Here is a 20,628-nt window from a genome sequence, read left to right as displayed (position 1 = left end):
TGGGGAGAGACTGGGTGTGTTACCTAAGAATAGCAATTTTCAGGGCTGCTGGGCTCTTGGGCTTCTGAATAATGGGATTAGATAATTTCCCCTTCGTTTTAGCCCATTAAAAGGTGTGGGGTTAGAAGGAATAGTCGAAAATACACCCATTCAGTTTGAAACAAGTACCTATTACAGCTCAAGGTCGGATTTGGTGCCAGACTCACCTACTTCCCTCTGGTGGTGGGACAGGAGACTGCAAGAACTGATCTCACCATTTTGAAATCCTTGAAGGCCATTTGCTGGGATGAGGTTCTTAGCTAATGACTGTTTACAAACCAGCTGGGGCTTTTGTCCTGAGGAGGAGTCTGCATGTATAAGCTCCACCCCTGAGGCTTTGAAGTTGGGCACTAGCTGGGCGGGGACAAACATCCCAATTCAGAGGCCCCTGGGGGCTGAAGGTTGGGGAGGGACCTTGGGAGAGGCGCCAGGGGTGGGGTAGTGGCCTCTAAGTTTCCTCCCATCTGCCTTATGACGTCCTTGGCACCACTCTCTTCTGTGTATGTTCCGGACGGAAGGTGGAGCCCCTGAGCCGCCTGTGCCCAGTACAGAGCCACCAGAAAAACCTGGATTTGGGGAAATGAGTTCTGGAGATACCGGGCACTAGGTCCTTCTTACTCTGGAGTGGATAAGAAGCTGATTCAAAAGGCCCAAGGGTACGGCTCAGACCTCTGCTTCGCTTTCTCTTGTTACCCAGATGCAGACCTGGGAACTATGATCCTAAACGTCATTTGTATCCCGTCACCCCTGCCTCTCAGATGTTCACATCTCTCAGCCTTCATCGAGAACCTTCTTTTCCCTCACACTAGCTGCAACTATTTATTCCCTTTCCCCTTTACCACTCTTTTTCTACCACGCCACTGGAGTGTCAACACAGAACTAACCTTCCTCCATATTTCTCCTGATTCTGCCCTGTCCTCTCCTCCTCCCTTCTCCACCCAGAGAAAGCCCCGCCCTTCCCTCCTCCCTCTCCACCCCAGTCTGTCACACAGGGACATCACCCTACAGCAGTTCAGGCTGTGGTTTGCAGGAAGCATACATTGGCTTTTTGATTCGTGCTAGTTCCCAGATCAGTTTGGGAGGCTCTAACGCCAGACTTCACGTGAAGGGGGAACCAAGGTCGGTGAGGAGCTGGGTGGTCCCAGCTCTGGAGCCCTACCAGCCTGACATGGGTAAGTTTGAGGACCAGCCCCCCGGGAAGGCCTGAGGGATGCCTGCCTCCCTCTCTGGCTGACTCAGCAGGGGTGGGGCCTAACCTTTGCTCTTTTGGGGGGTGAAAGAGGAAAAAAGGGACTATAGGGGTACAGACCTCAGCCGGTGAGACTGCCGAGCAAAGGATCACGAGCATTTGCAAGCTCCAGCTCCAAGGAAGAGCCTGAGACTCTCCACCTCACAATCCTCCAACCCCCCATTTCCCAGCCCCTTGCCCCTTCCCATTTAAGCTGCAGAGTCAAATTAGTATTTTACGGTACACACTGCTGGCTTCTCCCCGAAAAGTAAAGTCCATTTTTGGTAGGTATTTACTCCCCCTAATTTCTCCCAGGCCTTTTAAGTCCCTGCTTTCTCTCCTCCCCCACCCTGACCCACCACCAGGTGGGGGCTGCACCGAGCAGCTGTTTCCTGTTACCCCAGAGGTTGCTGCAAGGGTGGTGGTGGTTGGGGGAAAACTGAACCTGAATAAAGCTGATTCTCACGGTCCCACTAGGGCTGCTATAGGCGGCCCCCACGCTCCAGTCACAACACTGTGAGAAGGCAAGACTATGGTTGAAGGGCCTAGGGCTTTGCCTTCGTGGCTTCCTGACTCCACAGGCTTTTAAACTTGGGTAGTGCCCGGGGAAGGAGACTTGTCAGGCCTTTCTACAGCTATAGGGATGGAGACCTGAGGAGCCGTAACATAGGAAACCTGTTCACCTTAGTAGGGCCGCTGTGCGTTACCCCCAGCAGAATCGGCCTTGATTTCTCTCGCCGGCATCTCCCATTCCTCCTTGGAGTCGTGACTCTCACTGCCTTCCCCGCCCTGCTTTGTGAAAGGATCTTTGCCGGCGCCCCGGGAGCGCAGGCGGAGCCCTCCCAAGTCCTCCTGTTAGGACCCACCGCCATCCCCCACGTCACCGCAGAAGTTTCTGTCTCTTCTTCCTGGGATCTGCTCTCTTCCTCCATCTGGGATCCTTCCTGGTTCTGGCCCCTAGGAGACGCCACCCGCCTCCCCCTCCCCCAGCGTATTCTTCGCTACAGCTCTACCCAAGGACTCGTCCTTACCCCAGTAGCTCCTGCCCCTTTAAGTGCTCTCCTCCCCGCCCCCCCCCCCCCCCCGCCTCCTCCGCCGCCGCCGGCCCAGGGCTGGGGGAGGAGGCGCCGCCGCCGCCCGGCTTGGCCACCTGCGCCGTCGCCGCCGCCGCCCGGCCCTGCTCCAGGTGAGGCCCGGCACCCACGTCCGGTCCTGCAGTCCCCGGGCGGGCCGCCACTGCGGTCCCTTGCCCCAGGATTCTCACTGGCCGGGACTCAGGATCTGACCATCCCCCTACCGGAGCTGCCCTTCCTCTCTCCCCCGCACTATCTACTTGCTCATTTCTCCCCTGTCCTCTGCGACCGGAATCCCGAGGCTTCTCACGCCTCTCGGCCAACCTCTCCCGGGTATCCCTCCTATTCTGGGCCCATGATCTACCCCTCCCCTGCGTCTTCCTCGCCAGAAAAATCTCCCGCGGTCTGGGTTTCGCCTCCTCTCCTCTGGAACCAGCGCTTTCCCACGCCATCCTAACCTCCAATGGAAGGAGGAATAACCGCCACCCCAACTCCTCGCCTCAGTAGTAAGGGGGCTGGGGGTCTAGCCTAGACTGCAGCAGCTTTCTGGCCCTGCTCCGCTTAGTCCTTCAAGTTCAACTAAGTCACATCTAAAGCTTTTCTCTAGTTGTTACCCCACCCCACCACTCCCCGAGTTTGGGGGTCCGACCTCAGCACACGCCAACCAGTCCAGGTTGGAAAGGCCCTCTTCTTGGGCCAGTACAGCCTAGGAACGCCCCTACTACTAGAGTCAGGAGATTGGCGGCGGGGGGACGGGGAGGGGGGTGATTCTTGTGATTCTGGGCTTAAGGGGCTGTGGGGGGCATAGTGGGTGAGGGAGGGGACTGGGACTAAGTCTCTAAGGGTATTTGGGGTGGTGGGAAAGGCAGGGGAAGCCCAGCCTTCTTTATTCAGATGCAAAGGGAGTCCCCACCCCTAAGGAAATTAGGGCTTTCTTAGTCCTCTCCTGAGACTATCATGGAGAAGCTCGTTGCTGTGTTTGAAAAAGGATTGTGGGTGAATCTGAGGGGGCACATACTAACTTGGGGAAGGGGTGTTATGGTCCTTTTGCTGTGTTACAGGAGAATCTAGTCTCCCCAAAATATAGAGGGGAAGGAGACTGTTTTTGTACTAATCTGAAGGAGGTGTAGAAATAAAATGATTACAAGGTTAAGGCCATCTCCCTGCTAGACCCTATCAACAGTATGAGCCATTCAGCAAGTGAGGGCAAAGGAGATCTTTAATGATTACTGTATGTATCTCCATTGGGGAATTCCTCCTCCCTCCAAGTCCAGCTGCTCTCCCAGCTCTGTCCCTTCTCTTCTTGTGTTCTCACCACCAACCCCACTCCAGAAATGAGAGGACAGGGTGTTTGGATTTGCTTCAGACTCTCCTGAGTCTTGTTCCATGGGCCGGGAAGAAGCTGGAGGGAGGAGAGGGGGGCAGCAGCAAGTGGTGTTTGGGATTAAATTCCAGGAGTATGTCGAGTGGGAGAGGGAGGAAGGTAGAGGGATGCAAACGAATCCCCTTCTCACTCCCTTTCTCTCTTCCTCCCAGCCTCAGCCATCTGGCTCAAGAATGGAGCCAGGCACTGTGGAAACTGACCCCAGAGTCAGGGTGGTGCAGCAGGAACACAGGGAGGGTGAAAAAGGGGGAGCAGGTGCTAATTTCTCCCTTCCCATTTTTTTTTTTTTTCATTATCTGCCCGCTGTCCTGGTTTGAGAGAAGTTTGGAGTATTCCTTAGGTACCCTTCTCACAAGTTGCTGGAAAAAAAATGATCATTTACCCCTTCCCCTTTCTAGTAGCTTCCTAGAGGGAAATGGGGTGAATGATTGGCCACATTTGATGGGATTGAGGAATGTTTGGGGACATACGGGGTCAGTCTGCCCTCTGTCGTTTGGATATGGGGAGAAGCACAGCTGCTGCTTGGGTAGCCTCTGGCAAGAAGTAAACACCCTGGTATTGGGCATATTGACATCTCACCCTCATTCTTTCTCAACAGCAAAGAAGGTCTGATTAGATGGGATGAGGAGGGGTCTCATTCAGAAAGGAAGAAGATTGTAGTCTTTATGCACCAGATGGGAAGAATGAATCTTGCCCCACTTTCTATTCTAATCCCAGGTGGCCCTGTCTTATCCAGCACCCCTCTTCCCAACCGTTCCTGGCTGGGATAATGCTAGAGGGTTGCCCTGGAGACTAGTCCTGGGTCTCGGAAGGGGTGGGGGCAGTCAAGTGGGGCACAGGAGTAACCGGCTCTTCCGGAGCGGAGCTAGCAGCTAGCGGGTGGGTGTGTGTGGGTGGGGGGAGGGGCGTGGCTACACCCGTCTGACCGGCACAGGCTCCTCCCCTACCTCCTGTCTCAGACAGGCCTGCCCTACGATTGGGGACGGGAGGTAGGAAGATTCTCCCTTATCCAACCTGGAAAAGGGAGGAGGAAAAAAAGGATACCCCTTTCTCTCCTGGCCTTTAAGAAGCCAGTTCCATGCCCTGAGCGCTTTACTTTGCTTGCTTTTATTTATTTATTTGGGGGGGGTGGATGGGGGGGCTAGGCATTCCTCAGCAGAAGTTGCTGGATCCCTGCTTCTTCAGAGGGAAGGCCCTCTCTCCCCTGAGTGTGTCCCCTGTTTACTCAGGAGCTTGAGGTCAGCAGGCTGTTAAGGGCCTTTATTTTTTCCTCCAAGGTGACCTATAAATCTATTACTTAGGGAGAAGAGTAAGGTTTTGATTTCTACTTGCCTACCCCTTCACCCTGGTAATCTGCTTTTCTCAGAAAAGGGAGAGAAACCCTCCTAGTCCTCTTAGCCTCTTCTCTCTGGCCCTACACACATTGGGGCTCTATCGAAGCTTGCTTCCTTCTTAGCCTCTTTGAGCCATTTGTAGTGGGGAGTGGAGTCTGGCCCCAGAACTCAGGAAGAGCCTACTCCTCTGCGGAGTAAGGAAATCCAACCTAGATTTCTGTATTTCGCTATCATACCCTGTCCCACCCAGTTTTCAGATCTCCTTTCCCAGACCCCAGAGGAAAAGGTATTTGTTGACCCCTGCCCCTGCAACCTGCCAGTTTCATCATCCTCACAATGTCTGTTCCTCTTGCAGAATATTTAGCCTCAGTTTTGCACAGTTTAGACATTTGTAGAACTGCATTGAATTGAATTGCAAAGCCTGTTGAGTTGCAAGGAAAGAAAAGCTGGTTTCTAGTCACATTTTATCTATTTGACCTTGAACAAGTCAGTTAACCTCTCTGGCCTTAATTTCTTTATCTGACAAACAAGAGAAGGTTGAACTAGAAATTCTCTAAATTCTAACATCACATATGACACTGTTCCCCATCCTAGGGCCCTGCAATAAACCTTTTAGATGATAGGCACATTCTAGTCCTCTGATAGACTTTTCATTCCTGTTCTCATTAGGTTTCACACAGTTATATTGCCCTATCAAAAAAAGTACTGGAACTATAGAATAGGTGGACATTTGGGGCATCTTACTTGTTGGTCAGTTTTCCTGCTCATCCCCTGTTCCTCTGACCAGGTTTACTAGACTAGACCAGGTGGGCTAGACTCAGGTCTTTCCTGTCTGGTCCCAGAACCAAGCTTCCTTTTCCTACGTACAGGAATCTTCCCGACCCGCAGGGCCCTGCAGATGTCGCTGGGAAAGTGGTGATCCAGGCAGGACCAGGCTGCCCCCACAGGACAGAGGTGAGTGGGCAGCAGGCACAGCCAGCTCTTGCCTTTCTCCACCCCTTTATCAGGACTGAACTTTGCTGACTAACCTTTCCGCTTCTACACTTCCACTTTTCCACTACCCAGCCTGGGAAATAACTACCTCTGAAATTATCTACCCCACCCCCACCCGTAGGGAAGTGGCAGATGCCTCGGTCCCAGAAAATTGGTCTTTTAGGTTAACCTTGGGACCATGGCGACTTGCATTTTGTCCAGTGTGAAACAGGACTACAGACCACAATGAGACAAGGTGCAGAGGGAACTGCCTGATAGGCTAGGGAGCTACGGCGCTAGGACCCAGATCCGGATCGGTAGAAAGACAAAATGCCCGGCGCTAGGACCCAGTGGCTAGGCAGCGGAGGGCGGCTCTCCTTCGACTGCAGCTTCCCCGCCCCCTCCAGCTTCGACTCACTCCTCCCCCGCCGGCCATGTTGGCTCCGCTTGGGCCCCGCGGTTGAGCCGCGTCCCCCTCCCCCCCCTCCCGGACCCCGGACCCCCTCCCCGCGGTCCCCTCCCTTTCTGGCTCCCGGAGCGCGGCCATGTGAACCGCCCGTCCCCTGGGGAGAGACAAGCCCCGAGTCTGGCTGGACGCTGCCACCTCAGGTCTGTTGGGTCTGTGGCAAGGGGGCCTGAGGGGAGGGAGTCCTGCTTTCTTCTGTGGCTTCCCTTAGGGAACAGAGGTTCTGAACCGCCTAGAGCCTCGCCCGGGGCGAGAAGCTGACTCGAGCTTATTTCCAATTAAGATCCAGCCCCAAACAGGGCGGCGGAGCGGGGGGTTGGCGGGGGTCGTCCTGTATAAGAGGCTAGGAGGAGAAGGAGGCTGGCGGGTCTGTTAAAGACCCGGGATGGGGCGGTGGGGGCGGGAGTAGCTGTGGAGACTCCCCGCTGGAGGGTCGAGGACAACGAGGAGGCAGAGAAGCAGCTTGGCTGGTGGAGATGACTCCTGTGGGGGACTCGGGGTGGAATCCCTGGGAGGGGTTCCACCTCCTCGGATGGGGGTGGGGATTGCCCGAGTGCGGAGAGTAGGTGAGGGGGTTCCCTGGGCGCGTTAACCACCCCGTTTGTGGGGACGGGGCGTTTTGGCAGCGGTGAGTGGAGTGTAGAAGGGGTTTCCAGAGATCTCAGGGTGTCTCCCTCGGGGGCGGGGTGTGTACGTGTGCGCGCGCGCGCGCGCACACACACGCACGCACGCACGCCCACGTTCTTCTGATCGTGGCCAGCCAGAGAGGGCCTTTCTGGAATGGTGCTGTGCTTCGCTCTCGGGCCTCGAGTCCCGGGAGAATCACCCTCTCTAGGATTGGGGTTGATGGGGCTGGTACTGAAGCATCCGGATTTAAGCTAGGTTTAGGGACTGAGGGGAAGAATAACGAGGGATTCCTTTCCAAGGGGGATCCCTCACCAGGGGGATTCCCATTTCCGTGGCTGAAAAGATAATCCCGCATCATCCCTTTCTTCCCTGTTGTTCCCAGTTTTCAGGGAAAGGCGATGCTAATAGCAGTCGTCCTTTGTGGGATTTATTAGAGTGAGAGATTTTCATCCTGGGGGGGCAATTGGGGGGTAGCTTCCACCTTCATCTGTACACAAACAGCCCCTCCCCCTCCCACAGGAAGTGGCCGGGAAATGGCAGCTGTGCGTTTGCTGCTGCGTCTCTTGTTGTTTTTAAATGTCCATTTTTAATCAGATTTGGTTTCATTTTCTGAGGCCTCTGGGCAAGCTTGGATCCTGCCAACCATGTGATCTGAGAGTCCTTTTCGTTCGACTTGTGTGTGTGCGTGTGTGTAAACTTAATTTGTCAACTGGAAGTAGTCATTGCAGTTGACCCAGCTGATCCTGATCCCGTCTCCAGAGCATCTCTTTCTCCCTGTCTTGATTTTTTCCCTTGAGCTAGAGTCATAGAGTAGCAAACTCAGTCATCCACCAGCACTTTCAATGCGTGTGGTGCAAATTTCCTCAGCAGGAGGACTTGGGATCTTTTGTGGCATGAGAGGAGTGGCTTTTGGAATTGTGCTTAATATATTCTTAAGTATGACATTTTTTGTATTAAAGAGCACCTGAGCAACTGAGCTTCAGAGGTGAAGGGTAGATTCTGAGAGGATAAAGTGGGAAAGATTTAACTGTGAGTGGGATTCCTATGTTGAGATTGAGACAATTTGCAGAGTGAGAGTGGTGGACTTGTTCCTCGCTGGTGATTCTAGCCTAAGGATAGTCCCTGCGGGAAGCCTGTTAGTTGACAGGGTACTAGAGTGTTTACCTTCTGCAGAATCAATTTGGGGAGTTAGAAGACATCTCTCTTACTACCTTCTTTGGAGAGTCGTAAGGTTTTCCTCTGTCCTGTGCAAAGTCGTGTGTCTAGATTTTCTCTTTCTCCCACCTTATTGATAACTCCAGGAGATTTCTACTATAGCATGTAGTGATGGACTGTGTTGTGCTATGTCCACAGGCACTTTGTTCGACACTGGGTTTGGTTAAAGATGAGTTGGCCATGGGATTTTATATTTTCAGAGATGAGGTGTTGAGATTTGGCCTATGCTGAAAACTGCTTAAGCCTGGCATTTAAATAAACTTTTCATTATTTTCCGATCATGAACTTCCCACCTGAATTGTACATGGCTAGAATAAAGGTCCAAAATACAAACAGACATATGATTATGTGACAGCAGCATCATCGCTTTTAAGATACTACATCATTGCTTTTTTAACTGGGGCTTGTGGGGTTGACATTCTGGAAACAGTAAAAACAAGTCCCGTATCATTGTCCTCTTTTTTTTTCTTACCCCTCTGCTTGACTGGTTGGTTTAGTTGCTTTCTGATAGAGTTGATTCGACGCTGGCTTTTAAATTCCCCTTTCTTCAACCTTCGTTTATCTAAATTGGGATCTGACAGAATAGTGAATTGATTTTTCCTGTTTGGGGTTAAAAGAATTAAGGAGAAAGACCACTCTTTTCTTTGAACTCTTTAAAAGAAATAGAAGTTGATTTTGAGAAAGTAGATACTGACTTCGTTTGATACATGGCTGATCAGAAAGCAGAATGAAACAAGCCTTTCATTGCCTTCTTGTAAAATGGATGCATTTTTGTATTAGAGAAGTGAATTTCTCAATATTGACCTTTTTTCCTCTCCTTTTCTCTCTCTAAAGGAAAAAAATGTGAGTTATAGATAGAACTAGGTGGGCTGACCTCAGAGCCAGTCAGAAACCTAGAATGCCCTAAGAGGCTCATCTTGCAGTCTTGTGGTTCTGGAATCAGGTGTTGCCACGAGACGAAAAGCTTGTTAAGGTTACTGTGCCTTGCTACTGTTGATGTTTCTTACCACCTCACCTTGGAAGTGGTCTTCTGTATTCCTTTACTGTAAAAATAGTATGGAACCTAATCCAATAGCTGATGTGATGTTTGACCTTGTGTGAGGTGAGATGTGTTCAGTGAGCCAAAGTTTTTATGTCCTAGGACATAGAATAAAGTATAAAACTCTTGAGATATTTCCTGGGGCAAATAATCTTCCTGATTTGTTTCTTGGGGTTTGGATGTCCTCATTACTTCAGAGTCCAAGATTAATACTTTATCAGCATTGTTACACATGGGTCTGAAGGGCCGTTTTTCACCAGCTTGTCTGTGTGTATAACTTTTTAAAGATTTTATTTATTTTTAGAGGGGCAGAAAGCGAGGAAGAGAGGGAGAGGAACACCAATGCGTTGTCCTAACTGGGGACCAAACCTGGAACCCAGGCATGTGCCCTGATCAGGAATCGAACTGGCAACCTTTCACTTTGCAGGATAATGCTCAACCCAACTGAGCTACACTGGTCAGGACCAGTCTGCATAACTTTGAAATTTATAAAAGTCTGCAAAGCGAAAAGCTTTGAACCGCTCTGGGGTTTGTTCTTGGATTGGGTCACTGGCAATAAAAGTAAAATTGTGTGCCCTGCCAGGTGTGGCTCAGGGGATTGAGTGCTGGCCTGCAAACCAGAAAATTGCTGGTTCAATACCCAGTTAGGGCACATGCCTTGTTTGCAGGCCAGGTCCCCAGTTGGGCATTTCTGAGAGGCAACCAATCAATCTATCTCTCACACCTTGGTGTTTTTCTTCCTCTCTTTCTCCCTCCCTTTCCCTCTCTAAAAATAAATAAGATCTAAAAAATAATAATAAAATAAATTTTTAAAAAAGTAGAATTGTGTTATTGTGCTACTGAGTCTTTGTCCTTCTTCAAATTATAAAGAATAATTTAGAGGATATTTTACAGACAACAGGGATAATATAACCTTACCAAAATTTATCAACAAACTAAAACATGAGGGTTTTTAAGAAACAGCTGATCTCACTACTTTCGGTTTCCTGGGTCTCTTCATAACGTTCCTCAACAACGGGATCTTTAACCTGCTTGATCAGCTTAGGTTTTTGGGGGGAGGGAAAGATACCTTCTTGTAGGGAAACAGTGGAGTCCTTAACCGTTAGAGGTAAATTTCTGAGAATCAATCAGAGCTGAAAGAGATAAACTTACTACAACATCTGGAGTATGGGTTTTAGTGTCCTGCAATTTCAGCGGCATTTTTCAGTCCTTTAACAGTAAAGTAATCAGAGCTGTGACAGAACACCTAACTTAGATTGTTATATGGTTCATTTATTCGGTCAACAAGTATTTTAAAACCTATTTTGTGCCTTGAGTATTCAGTTAGATCAAGCACAACATTTTACTAATGTAGAGCTTAAATTTATTACCCTTATGCATTCTCAATGCTTGTTTCCTTGCCTTATATTCTGCAGAAGACAGCTGTCTAAAATGTCAAGATTTGGGGGCCTTTCTCTAGAAATTGCTATCTCTGTTAAGAATGAACCTGGATTTATTGGTTCTCTGTGAATATTTGGAGTAAAAACCACATAGATTGGATGAGTAAAGTGGTAGGAAAGATGTAGTTACTCATTTGTTCAATATATGGGTTCAACAAATAAATATTTCTTTTGGCCCTTTTATGTACTTAGTACTAAATTTGATGCTGGAGTCACATTGGTAGAACTTCGTATCTAATTGATGTTGTAGAGCTATATCGTTTAAAATTAATCAAGACAGAGAACAGGCATCTTTGTGTTCTCCTAAGCGGCCTGGACATGGCTGTTGTCTTCTAGTAGCTACCCGCCTTGGTGTAATCTTCCTTCTTTCATCATCTTCCTTCTGCCTTGCTGTCCTGACTAGGAAAGGAGGTTAAGAAAAGGCCATTTTGAGGGAATGCTCCTGAGTTGATACATGCTGTAGTCTGAGAGTTTGAAGGGAAGATTGTTACCAGGGCTGTCAGAATAGGCTGTGTTGAATGGGAGAGGCAGTTTTTGGCTTGGCACTTGGAACTCAGTATTGGTAAAGAAAGACAGCTTAGCCAGGGAAGGGGTTTGTAGATATAAAAGCGAAAGCATCCTTATTTGCAGCATCAGGAACCTGGGAACAATGAAAACTTTTGGAACTTCCCCAGGGTGCGGGGCAGCCTTTATGTAAGAGCAAGATTTTTTCAGTCTTGGCCCCATTGATACCTTGGGCCAGATGATTCTTTGTTGTGGGCTGTCTTGTGTGTTGCAGGGTCATTAGAAGGACTGCTAGCTTCTACTTACTAGATGCCAATAACATACACATTTTGTCATTACCAAATGCCCCCCCCAGACGTCAAAATCACCCCTGGTTGGAAATCACTGTATTAGAGTATGGTGGGTAAATCCAGAGATGTGTAGAGTTGATAAATATTCTTCATAACATTCATAATTATAAAGCTAAAACATAGTGGTGTGATTTATTTCCTTAACTATACAGCAAAATTTGCATTTCCTGTTAGTGAAGATAAATATTGGAAACCTATATGTGGAATTTTGGTATATTATATGGGAAGAACAAACCAAAGAGATTTAGGGACTGCCAAAGTGTCTAGCTGGATAGTGTTAATGTGTCTTGCTTTCCTGTGGGTAGCCTCAGAGGTCTGAGTGTTAGGATTGGCCAGGGCACCTGCAGCAGTGTGGAAATCTAATATTTATTTCAACACTTTGTGCATTGTCAGCCTTTTTCTGTTAAAACCATGTCACAGGTCCACATAGTAGTAACTCTTCAGTTACAGCTGAGAGAAAAGCAGCCTATTTGGCCATGTGGCAAGGGCTTTACTGTTTCAAGCTTAAGGGGCACCATCCCTTGACTCATACAAATGAAGTATAGAGACTCTTAAGAAATCCTTTTACATACTACTGGGACTGGGCTAGGTCCTGGCCTGATTGTACTTCCTTGTCTTGAGAGCTGTTTGCTATTCTGGGGATTGGGCAGACTGATTTCTCTCTTCATTTGGCCAAAATCCTATTAGTTCTAAGGGAGACATCTGCTTTACTGTTGTCCTTACTAGTTCTAGATGGGAGGGCATAATTTATCAGGCTTTCTTGTGAAAAGCATCTTGGGTAGGAAGGTTCAAATGAAATAAGCCAGGGTTTATTGCTTAGAAGAGCTGTCCACATTTCCTTTGCTTTTTCCATACTGTGATTTCATATTTAAGTTACAGCTGAAGTTAAGTTGCTTATACAGGAGTATGTCTGGGTAATGGCTTAAATTATATTTATATTATATTCTGACCTTTTGGTCCTGATTATCATTTTAATCCTCACCCAAGGAAATGCTTATTGATTTGGGGGCCGGGGGCACTGATGTGAGAGAGAAATATCGATTGATTGCCTCCCATGTGCGCCCCAACCAGAGATCAAATTCGCAAACTTTTGGTATATAGGATGGTGCTCCAACCAACTGAGCCACCTGGCTAGGGCAGTCCTGATTATCTTTTTGAAAACTAAGCAGTCTTCCTTTACTCTTTGTGTCTAATAATTGCAGGTAGCATTGAGTGCTTGCTGGGTATATAGATTTTATCATTTAATCCTTACAAGCCCTGGAGGTGAGTACTAAAGTTCTTACTAATGATGAAACTGAGGCTCAATAATGTTAAGTGATTTGTCCAAGGTCACACAGCTGATGTTAGTAGAGCTGGAATTTGAACCTAGAGCCCACTGTGTTGTGTTGATGTCACTGCACAGCACAAAGGGTATTTTATGTTTCTAGGAGGCCTCTTGTATTGATAAATAAAGTGATTGTGGTCCTGATGACCCTTCAGTAGAGGTTAGTGGGGAAACAGACCTCAGGCACTAGATAACTTCCCATTCCTTTTACTTATGTGATTTCTGTGAGCCATCCATTTATTCTTATTAGTATATAATTTATGAGACAGGAAATGCTATGTTCTCCCAGAGTAGCAGAGAGGAGAAGGTCACTAGTTTCCTCGTGGATTCAAATAGAAAATGTGAAAATGCCCTGGCTGATGTAGCTCAGTGAATTGATTGCTGGCCTGAGAACCAAAGGGTGGCCCGTTTGATTCCCAGTCAGGGTACATGCCTGGGTCGCAGGCCAAGTCCCCAGCTAGGGGTATGCAAGAGGCAACCAATGGGTGTTTCTCTTGCACATTGATATTTCTCTCTCTTTCTCCCTCCCTTCCCATCTCTAAAAATAAATAAATAAAACTTAAAAAAAAAAACAGAAAAATGAACTGTGGCTTGTCATTGAGTGGGACTATTATAGTCCAGTGCACATAGGAGAAAAGATGTGTGTGTGTCACTGAAACATCTGAAACATACCAGGGGAGATATGACTGTGTGTAAAACTGGGGGAGGGCAAACATGGGAAATCAGATGAGACTGGCTCTCCAAGCATAGTGTTTCTAGGACTTCTGAAATAAATTACTGAATGTCCTCTTTGGTGTGTGGTGTAATCTTTGGAAGGAATCTTAACTAACCTAGAGGATTAGTGAATGAATTTTCTTCCTTGATGTCTTTCATTTTATTTGATATTTATTTTTCAGATCCCTTACTGCTGAGGAGTGCCCTTAGCTATAGGGAAAATCCTGGGGTATCCTGAGGTCTTTCTCTATAACAATGCAGTTTCTTCATTGATGCATAGCAGGTGTAGGTTTACTGCTTATTTTAGAGTGAATACGGGAAAATAAGTCAATCCTAAAAACTTTTTTCCTGAAATCAACAAAAAATACAATAGCTTTTTAAAAAATTTTTGTTTTTAATTCATTGATTTGAGAGGGAAAGGGTGGGGGGGGGGGAGAAACATTACTTGTTGTTCCACTCATTTATGCTTTCATTGACTGATTCTTGTATGTGCCCTCATAAGGTATCTCATCTCAACCTTGGCAAATCGGGATGATGCTTTCTAACCAACTGAGCTACCTGGCCAGGGCACAAATTGGTCTTATTTCTTATTTTTTAAAATTTCAGTTAAACTCCAGCTGGATAGCTTAATGAGTTATAAAGCATCGTCCCTGATATGCCAGGGTTGCAGGTTCATTCCCTGGTGAGGGCACATACAAGAATCAACCATTGAATGCATAAATAAGTAGAACAACAAATTGATGTTTCTCAGTCTCTCTCCTTCTTCCTTTCTCTCTCAAATCAGTACATTTTAAAAAAATTTTAAATTAAAATTTCAGTTAAAGTTTATGAAAGTGGAGCTAATTGTGGTATTTAGCCTGGAAAATTTTATAGCTATCATGCCATTTCCTATACAGGGTTCATATTTCATGCTCAGAATTATGTTAAATTTGCATATTACCTAATGGTGTCTTAATTTGTATTATCTAGCACAGGGGTCCCCAACCTCCGGGCCACAGACCGGTACCGGTCCAGGCCTGTTAGGAACCGGGCTGCACAGCAGGAGGTGAGCTTGAAATGTAATGCGCTTGAATCATCCTGGAACCATCCCCTCCACCCTGGTCCGTGGAAAAATTGTCTTCCATGAAACCAGTCCCTGGTGCCAAAAAGGTTGGGGACCACTGAATATTCAGGAGCATATATGTTCTTAACCAATTTATTATTTATTTTTTTAAAAAAATTTTACTTCTGGTTCTTTTTAAAAAGAGATTATTTAAAACATCACCTGGGTAAGCTTACTGCCCCATCTTGGAAGCTTGATAAAAAAATCTTTCCACCTGAATTCTTCTGCCTTTTTTAAAAACATAGTAACCCAAGAAGCTGCTTTTTTAATATCAGTACAGATCATGTCCCTCACAAATTAGTATGCTCTAGTATATACATCATAAGTATTTGATTGACATGTCAGACTACCAAAAATTCAGGCATTTTATTTCTTTCCTTCCCTCTTTGCTCTATCAAAGAAACATTTATTCTGATCAAAGGCTTTACTAGCAGTATATCACCTCATATTGAGGAGAGAGTGAAAAGCTTTTTAAATATCCAGCTATTCTCTCCATGACCTTTTCCATTTAAGCCACAAAGCCGGAACTTGATGAACCATAGTAGATATAACAGTAATATTTCTTGGAGAGCATGGTATTTCCCATGGAAAAAGAGAAGTATTGCTGGATATTTCAGTTTTGCCATTTTGGTTACCTTTTCTGAAATGTATTCTCCTCTTCAATTCCTTTAGATATCTAGGACTATAGATAGGATAATGTCGAAATTGTTTAACTTGAGTATAATGAATAAAAACAGGCTATATATCAATTAGCTTTTCAGCCGATACCCCCATTTCCATGGCATCCTATCAGAATGATGGCTTTGAGAACCTTCTGTGGAACTCTGGCCTTACCTTAAAGGGGGGAAAAAACCCCAAAAGGATGGAGAAAGTTAAATGTTACAGTAGGGGGCTAATATCTAACATAGAAGAGTAACTTGGGTTAGGAGTTTAAGAGGGTGGGGCTAACACAGGGGGAAGACTCCAGCTGGCTGGTGTCTTGGTTTTTCTCGCTAACTCTTTTTATCTCTACAAGGCTGACTGCTCAGGGTAGGAGTATGTTTCTTTATCCTCTTTTTTTTTTTTTTTTCCCAACCTATACCCTCCCCCTCGTACTTAGGTGAAGAAGGGTAAGTAGATAGAGGGGAGGGGTTGTTCCTGGTAGAAAATTCCAGGTGATATAACTTTGTTTAACCGCCAGTATTTTTTTTCCCCTTCTCTCTCCCCTCTTACAGAAATGGAGGCCAACGACCATTTTAACTTTACTGGCCTTCCCCCTGCACCTGCTGCCTCAGGACTGAAACCCTCTCCCTCCTCAGGGGAGGGCCTCTACACTAACGGGTCTCCCATGAACTTCCCCCAGCAAGGGAAAAGTGAGTGAGGCCACATGGCTTGGGGAGGGAGTGGGCATAATTCCTTTAGAGCAGATTGATGGGACAAGGTTTGGTTTCCCACAGGGCCAGCTACCTCACAACAGCTCTGTGCCACGGGGAGAGGGAGGGAGTGAATCCTCAGAACTCCAGCTGCTGAAGGGAAATCCAGCTTCTAAGAACAAGTTCTAGGGGGTTATGGAAGCAACACTTTTAGTCTTGTCTTAACGTTGGAAGCAATTAGAAAAGCATAGTGGCGTTTTCATTTTAGCCTGCTCTTCTGTCAGCTCTGTTCCCTGGCTACTGCCAGAGAGTCCAGAGAGTGGTGAGGTGGCTAAGGCTTCTGATAACCAGGTTGAATCCCAGAGAGAGATAAAGGGCCCGCCCTCTGAGAAGTTGTATTTAGAATTTGGAAAAGCCACACCTAGGGCTGGGAAGTGGAGGGATTGGGTGAAGGTTGGGATGTGTTTGCCTTTTAGTTTGTGCAGCAGAAAAACAGGCAGGTGCTTGTGCCACCTCCTGTCCTTGTGGATGGAAGATGGGGACAGGGAGAGTTTTAATGCTTACTTACCTAGTTCCCCAGAGAGAAACATCTAGTTCCAGATAGATGTGTTATTGCAGGATCAGGTCTTTTCCTGGATTTGGTTTATCACTTGCTGTGTACCATGGCTCGCTCTGCCAAGTATCTCTCTAATCTTGCCTGAGTTTCAGGTACTTTATGCTTGGAAGCAGAGAGAAGTGCAAATGCTTCTCTCCTTCCTTGCAGCAGAAAAATACTGCCACAGGCTTATACTTCCCGCCTCTCACTCCCATCCTCCACAAAGGGGTTGCAGGTAGCTAGACACTCTTATTTCACTTGAGGACCCCCTTCTCCCTTAGCTTCCTTATGTTTTGGTTCCTTTTGTTTGACTGTCCTCCAGTTTAGAGGTTGCCATTGGTATTGAGGACTGAAGTCTGCAGTACTGGTCATGCAGAGATTCCCGCCCCCCTCCCTGCATATTACTCTCCAGTGCCTTATGGGGAGGGGCCAATTCCAGCCTTGTGAGCTGGGATCTTGCTGCTGTGGTGACTGCAAATTCTATTCTTAGCCCAGCACAAAGTGCTGGATCTGCATGTGCCAATGAGGTGGAAGCTCTCCTTTTGGTGCCACTGTGGGGCCAAAGAGACACTGGGGAAAAGAGGGGCCAGGAGAATTCAGTCATGCCACTCAACGGGAAAATTCCTGTAGGGAATGAGGATGGAAAAGAATGCAAGTCACTGAAGAGTGTCTGCAAACAGCTTCATTTAAACAAAATAAAAATCCCTGAGCATCAGTAGCAGCCAGATCTCTGCTGGTCACTCCTGTGGTAGACCAGTAGAACCCCCCAGCCCCCTTCAGCAGGCTCAGCAGCAGTTGTTAAGCTTACATCCAGGAGCATCTGTGTTGGGTGTTCCCTGGGGACCAAAAAAGCTATAAATATAGCAGGGGGGAATCCCCCTCCCCTTCACCTTCCCTTTTTCTAGTCATTGTTGTTCTTTTGGTAGAGTTGATAGAGTTACTTGCATACATATCTGTAACTGACCCTTTTTCCTTCTTCTCTGCCAGGTTTGAATGGGGATGTGAATGTTAATGGCTTATCTACTGTATCTCACACTACTACTTCAGGGATTTTGAACTCTGCTCCCCACTCCTCTAGCACTTCACACCTCCATCACCCCAACGTGGCCTACGACTGTCTCTGGAACTACTCACAGTACCCATCTGCCAATCCTGGCAGCAACCTCAAGGACCCACCCCTTCTCTCCCAGTTCTCGGGGGGACAGTACCCACTCAACGGCATCCTTGGGGGCAGCCGGCAACCTTCATCCCCAAGTCACAACACTAACCTTCGGGCTGGGAGCCAAGAGTTCTGGGCCAACGGTACCCAGAGTCCCATGGGGCTCAACTTTGACTCACAGGAACTGTATGATTCCTTTCCTGACCAGAATTTTGAGGTGATGCCCAACGGACCCCCTAGTTTTTTCACCTCCCCACAGACTTCTCCCATGTTGGGCTCCAGCATCCAGACTTTTGCACCCTCCCAGGAGGAAGGCCGTGGTATCCATCCTGATGAGGAGACAGAAAAGGAGCTGACTTCAGTTGTGGCAGAGAATGGCACTGGCTTGGTAGGCAGCCTGGAGCTGGAAGAAGAGCAGCCAGGTATAACTGTGGGCCTGCAAGCTGGGCTGGGAGAAGGAAAATGGGGCTGTGGGGGCAGTGGCTTTTTGAGGTGAGGAAAACTTGTCTTTCCAGCTCTCTGCAGTGGAGGCTGATTTGCATGTTGGTGATTAGCAGAGCCAAGTGGCTGGTGTTTTTGTGGCAGCAGCACCAGCTCGTGAGTGGGAGTGCAAATTATTTCAAGCTCATGCAGAGCTGCTGGCCTGGAGAGGGCAGGTGGGCGAGCCTGAAACAGCCCCAATAGACATCCTGCATCAGGGCTTCTTCCAAAATGTAGGAAGGGGTTGGGGAATTAGTGGGGGGACGTTGAGGCCATTTTGACTTAACTGTGGCAGGGCTAGACTGGCTGCTAAAGTGGCCTGAGCCCTAGTAGTGACTGGCACTTAAAGAAGGGAAGGAAGCAGGCAGAGCATACTATTACTTGTCTGCTCACAGTTTTCTTTCTTTTTTGTTTTTTTGAGCATTGGTACATGTAATCATCCCTCTCGTCTTTTCCCTCTAAATAAATAAATGCTTAGTTCGCTATTGATTCCAAATAGAAGGGTGACCACCCTGCAAAATTACAGGATGCTTTCTCTGTTTACTACCTGTTTCCACTGAATGGGGGAAATAGCTGCAGTCATGATGGAAATCATGTTTCAGTTCCCATATTCCTTTCTCCTCTCTTTACCTGCTGTAAGATTTTAATAGTACTCAGTAAGTATTGTGCTTACTGAGACTATCTGGATGTGACCAGTATCCAACATAGAATTGGCACCTATGAATGTTGAAAGAATGAACATTCCTTTAAGCAAAGATTGACTGCCTGCAGTAGCTAAAAGAACAAGGTGAAGGCACTGATTTTGACTTTGGCTCTCTCCTGGTATTTCCTAGGACTGAAGATGTGTGGCTACAATGGCTCCATCCCTTCTGTGGAATCATTACACCAAGAAGTCTCAGTCTTGGTCCCTGACCCCACAGTGAGCTGCTTAGATGATCCTTCACATCTTCCTGATCAACTGGAAGACACTCCAATACTCAGTGAAGTCTCTCTGGAGCCCTTTAACACCCTGGCACCAGGTAGGTTTGGATGTTTCAACTTAACCATGCAGAGGATAGCCAGCTTCTACTACCTGGAAGAGATAGTAAAACAGAGAAAGGATTTGGAAATCAGGGGTATTGAGGTCTCCAGATACTTCTGTGGCAGACCATAGTCTCATGCCATTGGCCTTACTGAGTGAACTGCTCTGAGCTGAATTGATTGATTTCCTAGGATCTCTCCTAATGTTCCTTTTGGCCAGCAGCCCTGAGCTTTAATAATTCACTGGATAGGGACTTATTACCACAGAGTTGGGGTGTTTGGGTTCTTATTAAGAAGACATTTGCCAGTAAACAATTGCGTTTTTCCCCGCTGGCATATTAAGAAAGACCTATTTTATGATAGATGCTAGAATTTTACGTTGGTCTGTGGGTTGTTATAGGGCCTTTGCTTTTCCCTTCATTTTTATTTCAAGGTTTTACAATTCCTATAGCCTGGTGACTTCCCTGTTTCATGAGAGGGCTATAAGATTTGCCTAATTTAGTATTAGAAAGAACCTTCACACTGTGGGAACTAAAGTTAGATATATGCAGACAAATATTTCTTAAATCTTGCTTTCTGATTTTTCCACCCTCTGAAGAGCCAGTAAGTGGAGGACTCTATGGTATAGATGACACAGAGTTGATGGATGCAGAGGACAAGCTGCCTCTTGAGGACAGTCCTGTGATCTCTGCCCTTGATTGTCCTTCCCTCAACAATACCACTGCCTTCAGTCTTCTGGCAGATGACAGTCAGACTTCAGCCTCCATCTTTGCTAGCCCCACTTCACCACCAGTTCTTGGAGAGTCTGTGCTGCAAGGTAAGTGAGGAGAGGTAGAACAAAGAAAGTCCTTGACCTAGGAAAAGATGAGAACACGATCCATAGTTAGGGCATTAAGGGTTGGGATATCTGTGAAAGCACCTTGCTGGGAGCTAAGAGGGCTGGGATAGTGTGTGATGGGACTGAAAAAGACAGGCCGCTCCACTCTGACTTCTGCCCTATGCCCAAAAAGACTTGTGAGGTTTGCAGTTTGCAGGAAAAGGCAGCCAGGGGCCTTACTAGCTCCAGGTAAAAGATATTTCCTCACACATTGACTGTAGCAGCAGCAGCTTTGCCCTTTAACCTTCATGAATGGTTGGAGAGAACAGCCAAAGGCTAATTCTCTTACCAACTCTAGGGAAAAGCCCTTGAAGTAACCCTGTTTAACTTAGTCC

The 20,628-nt window shown here is 47.2% G+C and overlaps 1 protein-coding gene across 3 annotated transcripts in view; it reads left to right on the top strand.

Annotated features, from left to right (window-relative positions):
• The first annotated feature begins 1,040 nt into the window (after nucleotides 1–1,040).
• BAZ2A (bromodomain adjacent to zinc finger domain 2A) overlaps nucleotides 1,041–20,628 on the top strand; it is a 33,505-nt gene continuing 13,917 nt past the window's right edge. For 2 of the 3 annotated variants that reach the window (XM_054579926.1, XM_054579925.1), the window contains exons 1-7: nucleotides 1,041–1,211; nucleotides 5,928–6,012; nucleotides 14,678–14,753; nucleotides 16,025–16,162; nucleotides 17,745–18,338; nucleotides 19,230–19,415; nucleotides 20,015–20,233. In XM_054579926.1, the coding sequence (XP_054435901.1) occupies nucleotides 16,027–16,162; nucleotides 17,745–18,338; nucleotides 19,230–19,415; nucleotides 20,015–20,233 (1,135 nt within the window). In that variant the 5' untranslated portion in view covers nucleotides 1,041–1,211; nucleotides 5,928–6,012; nucleotides 14,678–14,753; nucleotides 16,025–16,026. Of the gene's footprint in view, nucleotides 1,212–2,387; nucleotides 2,454–5,927; nucleotides 6,013–14,677; nucleotides 14,754–16,024; nucleotides 16,163–17,744; nucleotides 18,339–19,229; nucleotides 19,416–20,014; nucleotides 20,234–20,628 lie in introns of those variants that run through there. The other variant, XM_054579927.1, reaches the window with a different exon arrangement.

The sequence above is a fragment of the Pteronotus mesoamericanus genome, unplaced genomic scaffold (assembly GCF_021234165.1).
Source record: "Pteronotus mesoamericanus isolate MK-2021 breed Mesoamerican mustached bat unplaced genomic scaffold, CSHL_Meso_final contig_56, whole genome shotgun sequence".
Classification (NCBI taxonomy): domain Eukaryota; kingdom Metazoa; phylum Chordata; class Mammalia; order Chiroptera; family Mormoopidae; genus Pteronotus; species Pteronotus mesoamericanus.
The sequence above is the reverse complement of the archived record's forward strand: the minus strand, read 5'-3'. Positions and strand labels throughout refer to the sequence as shown.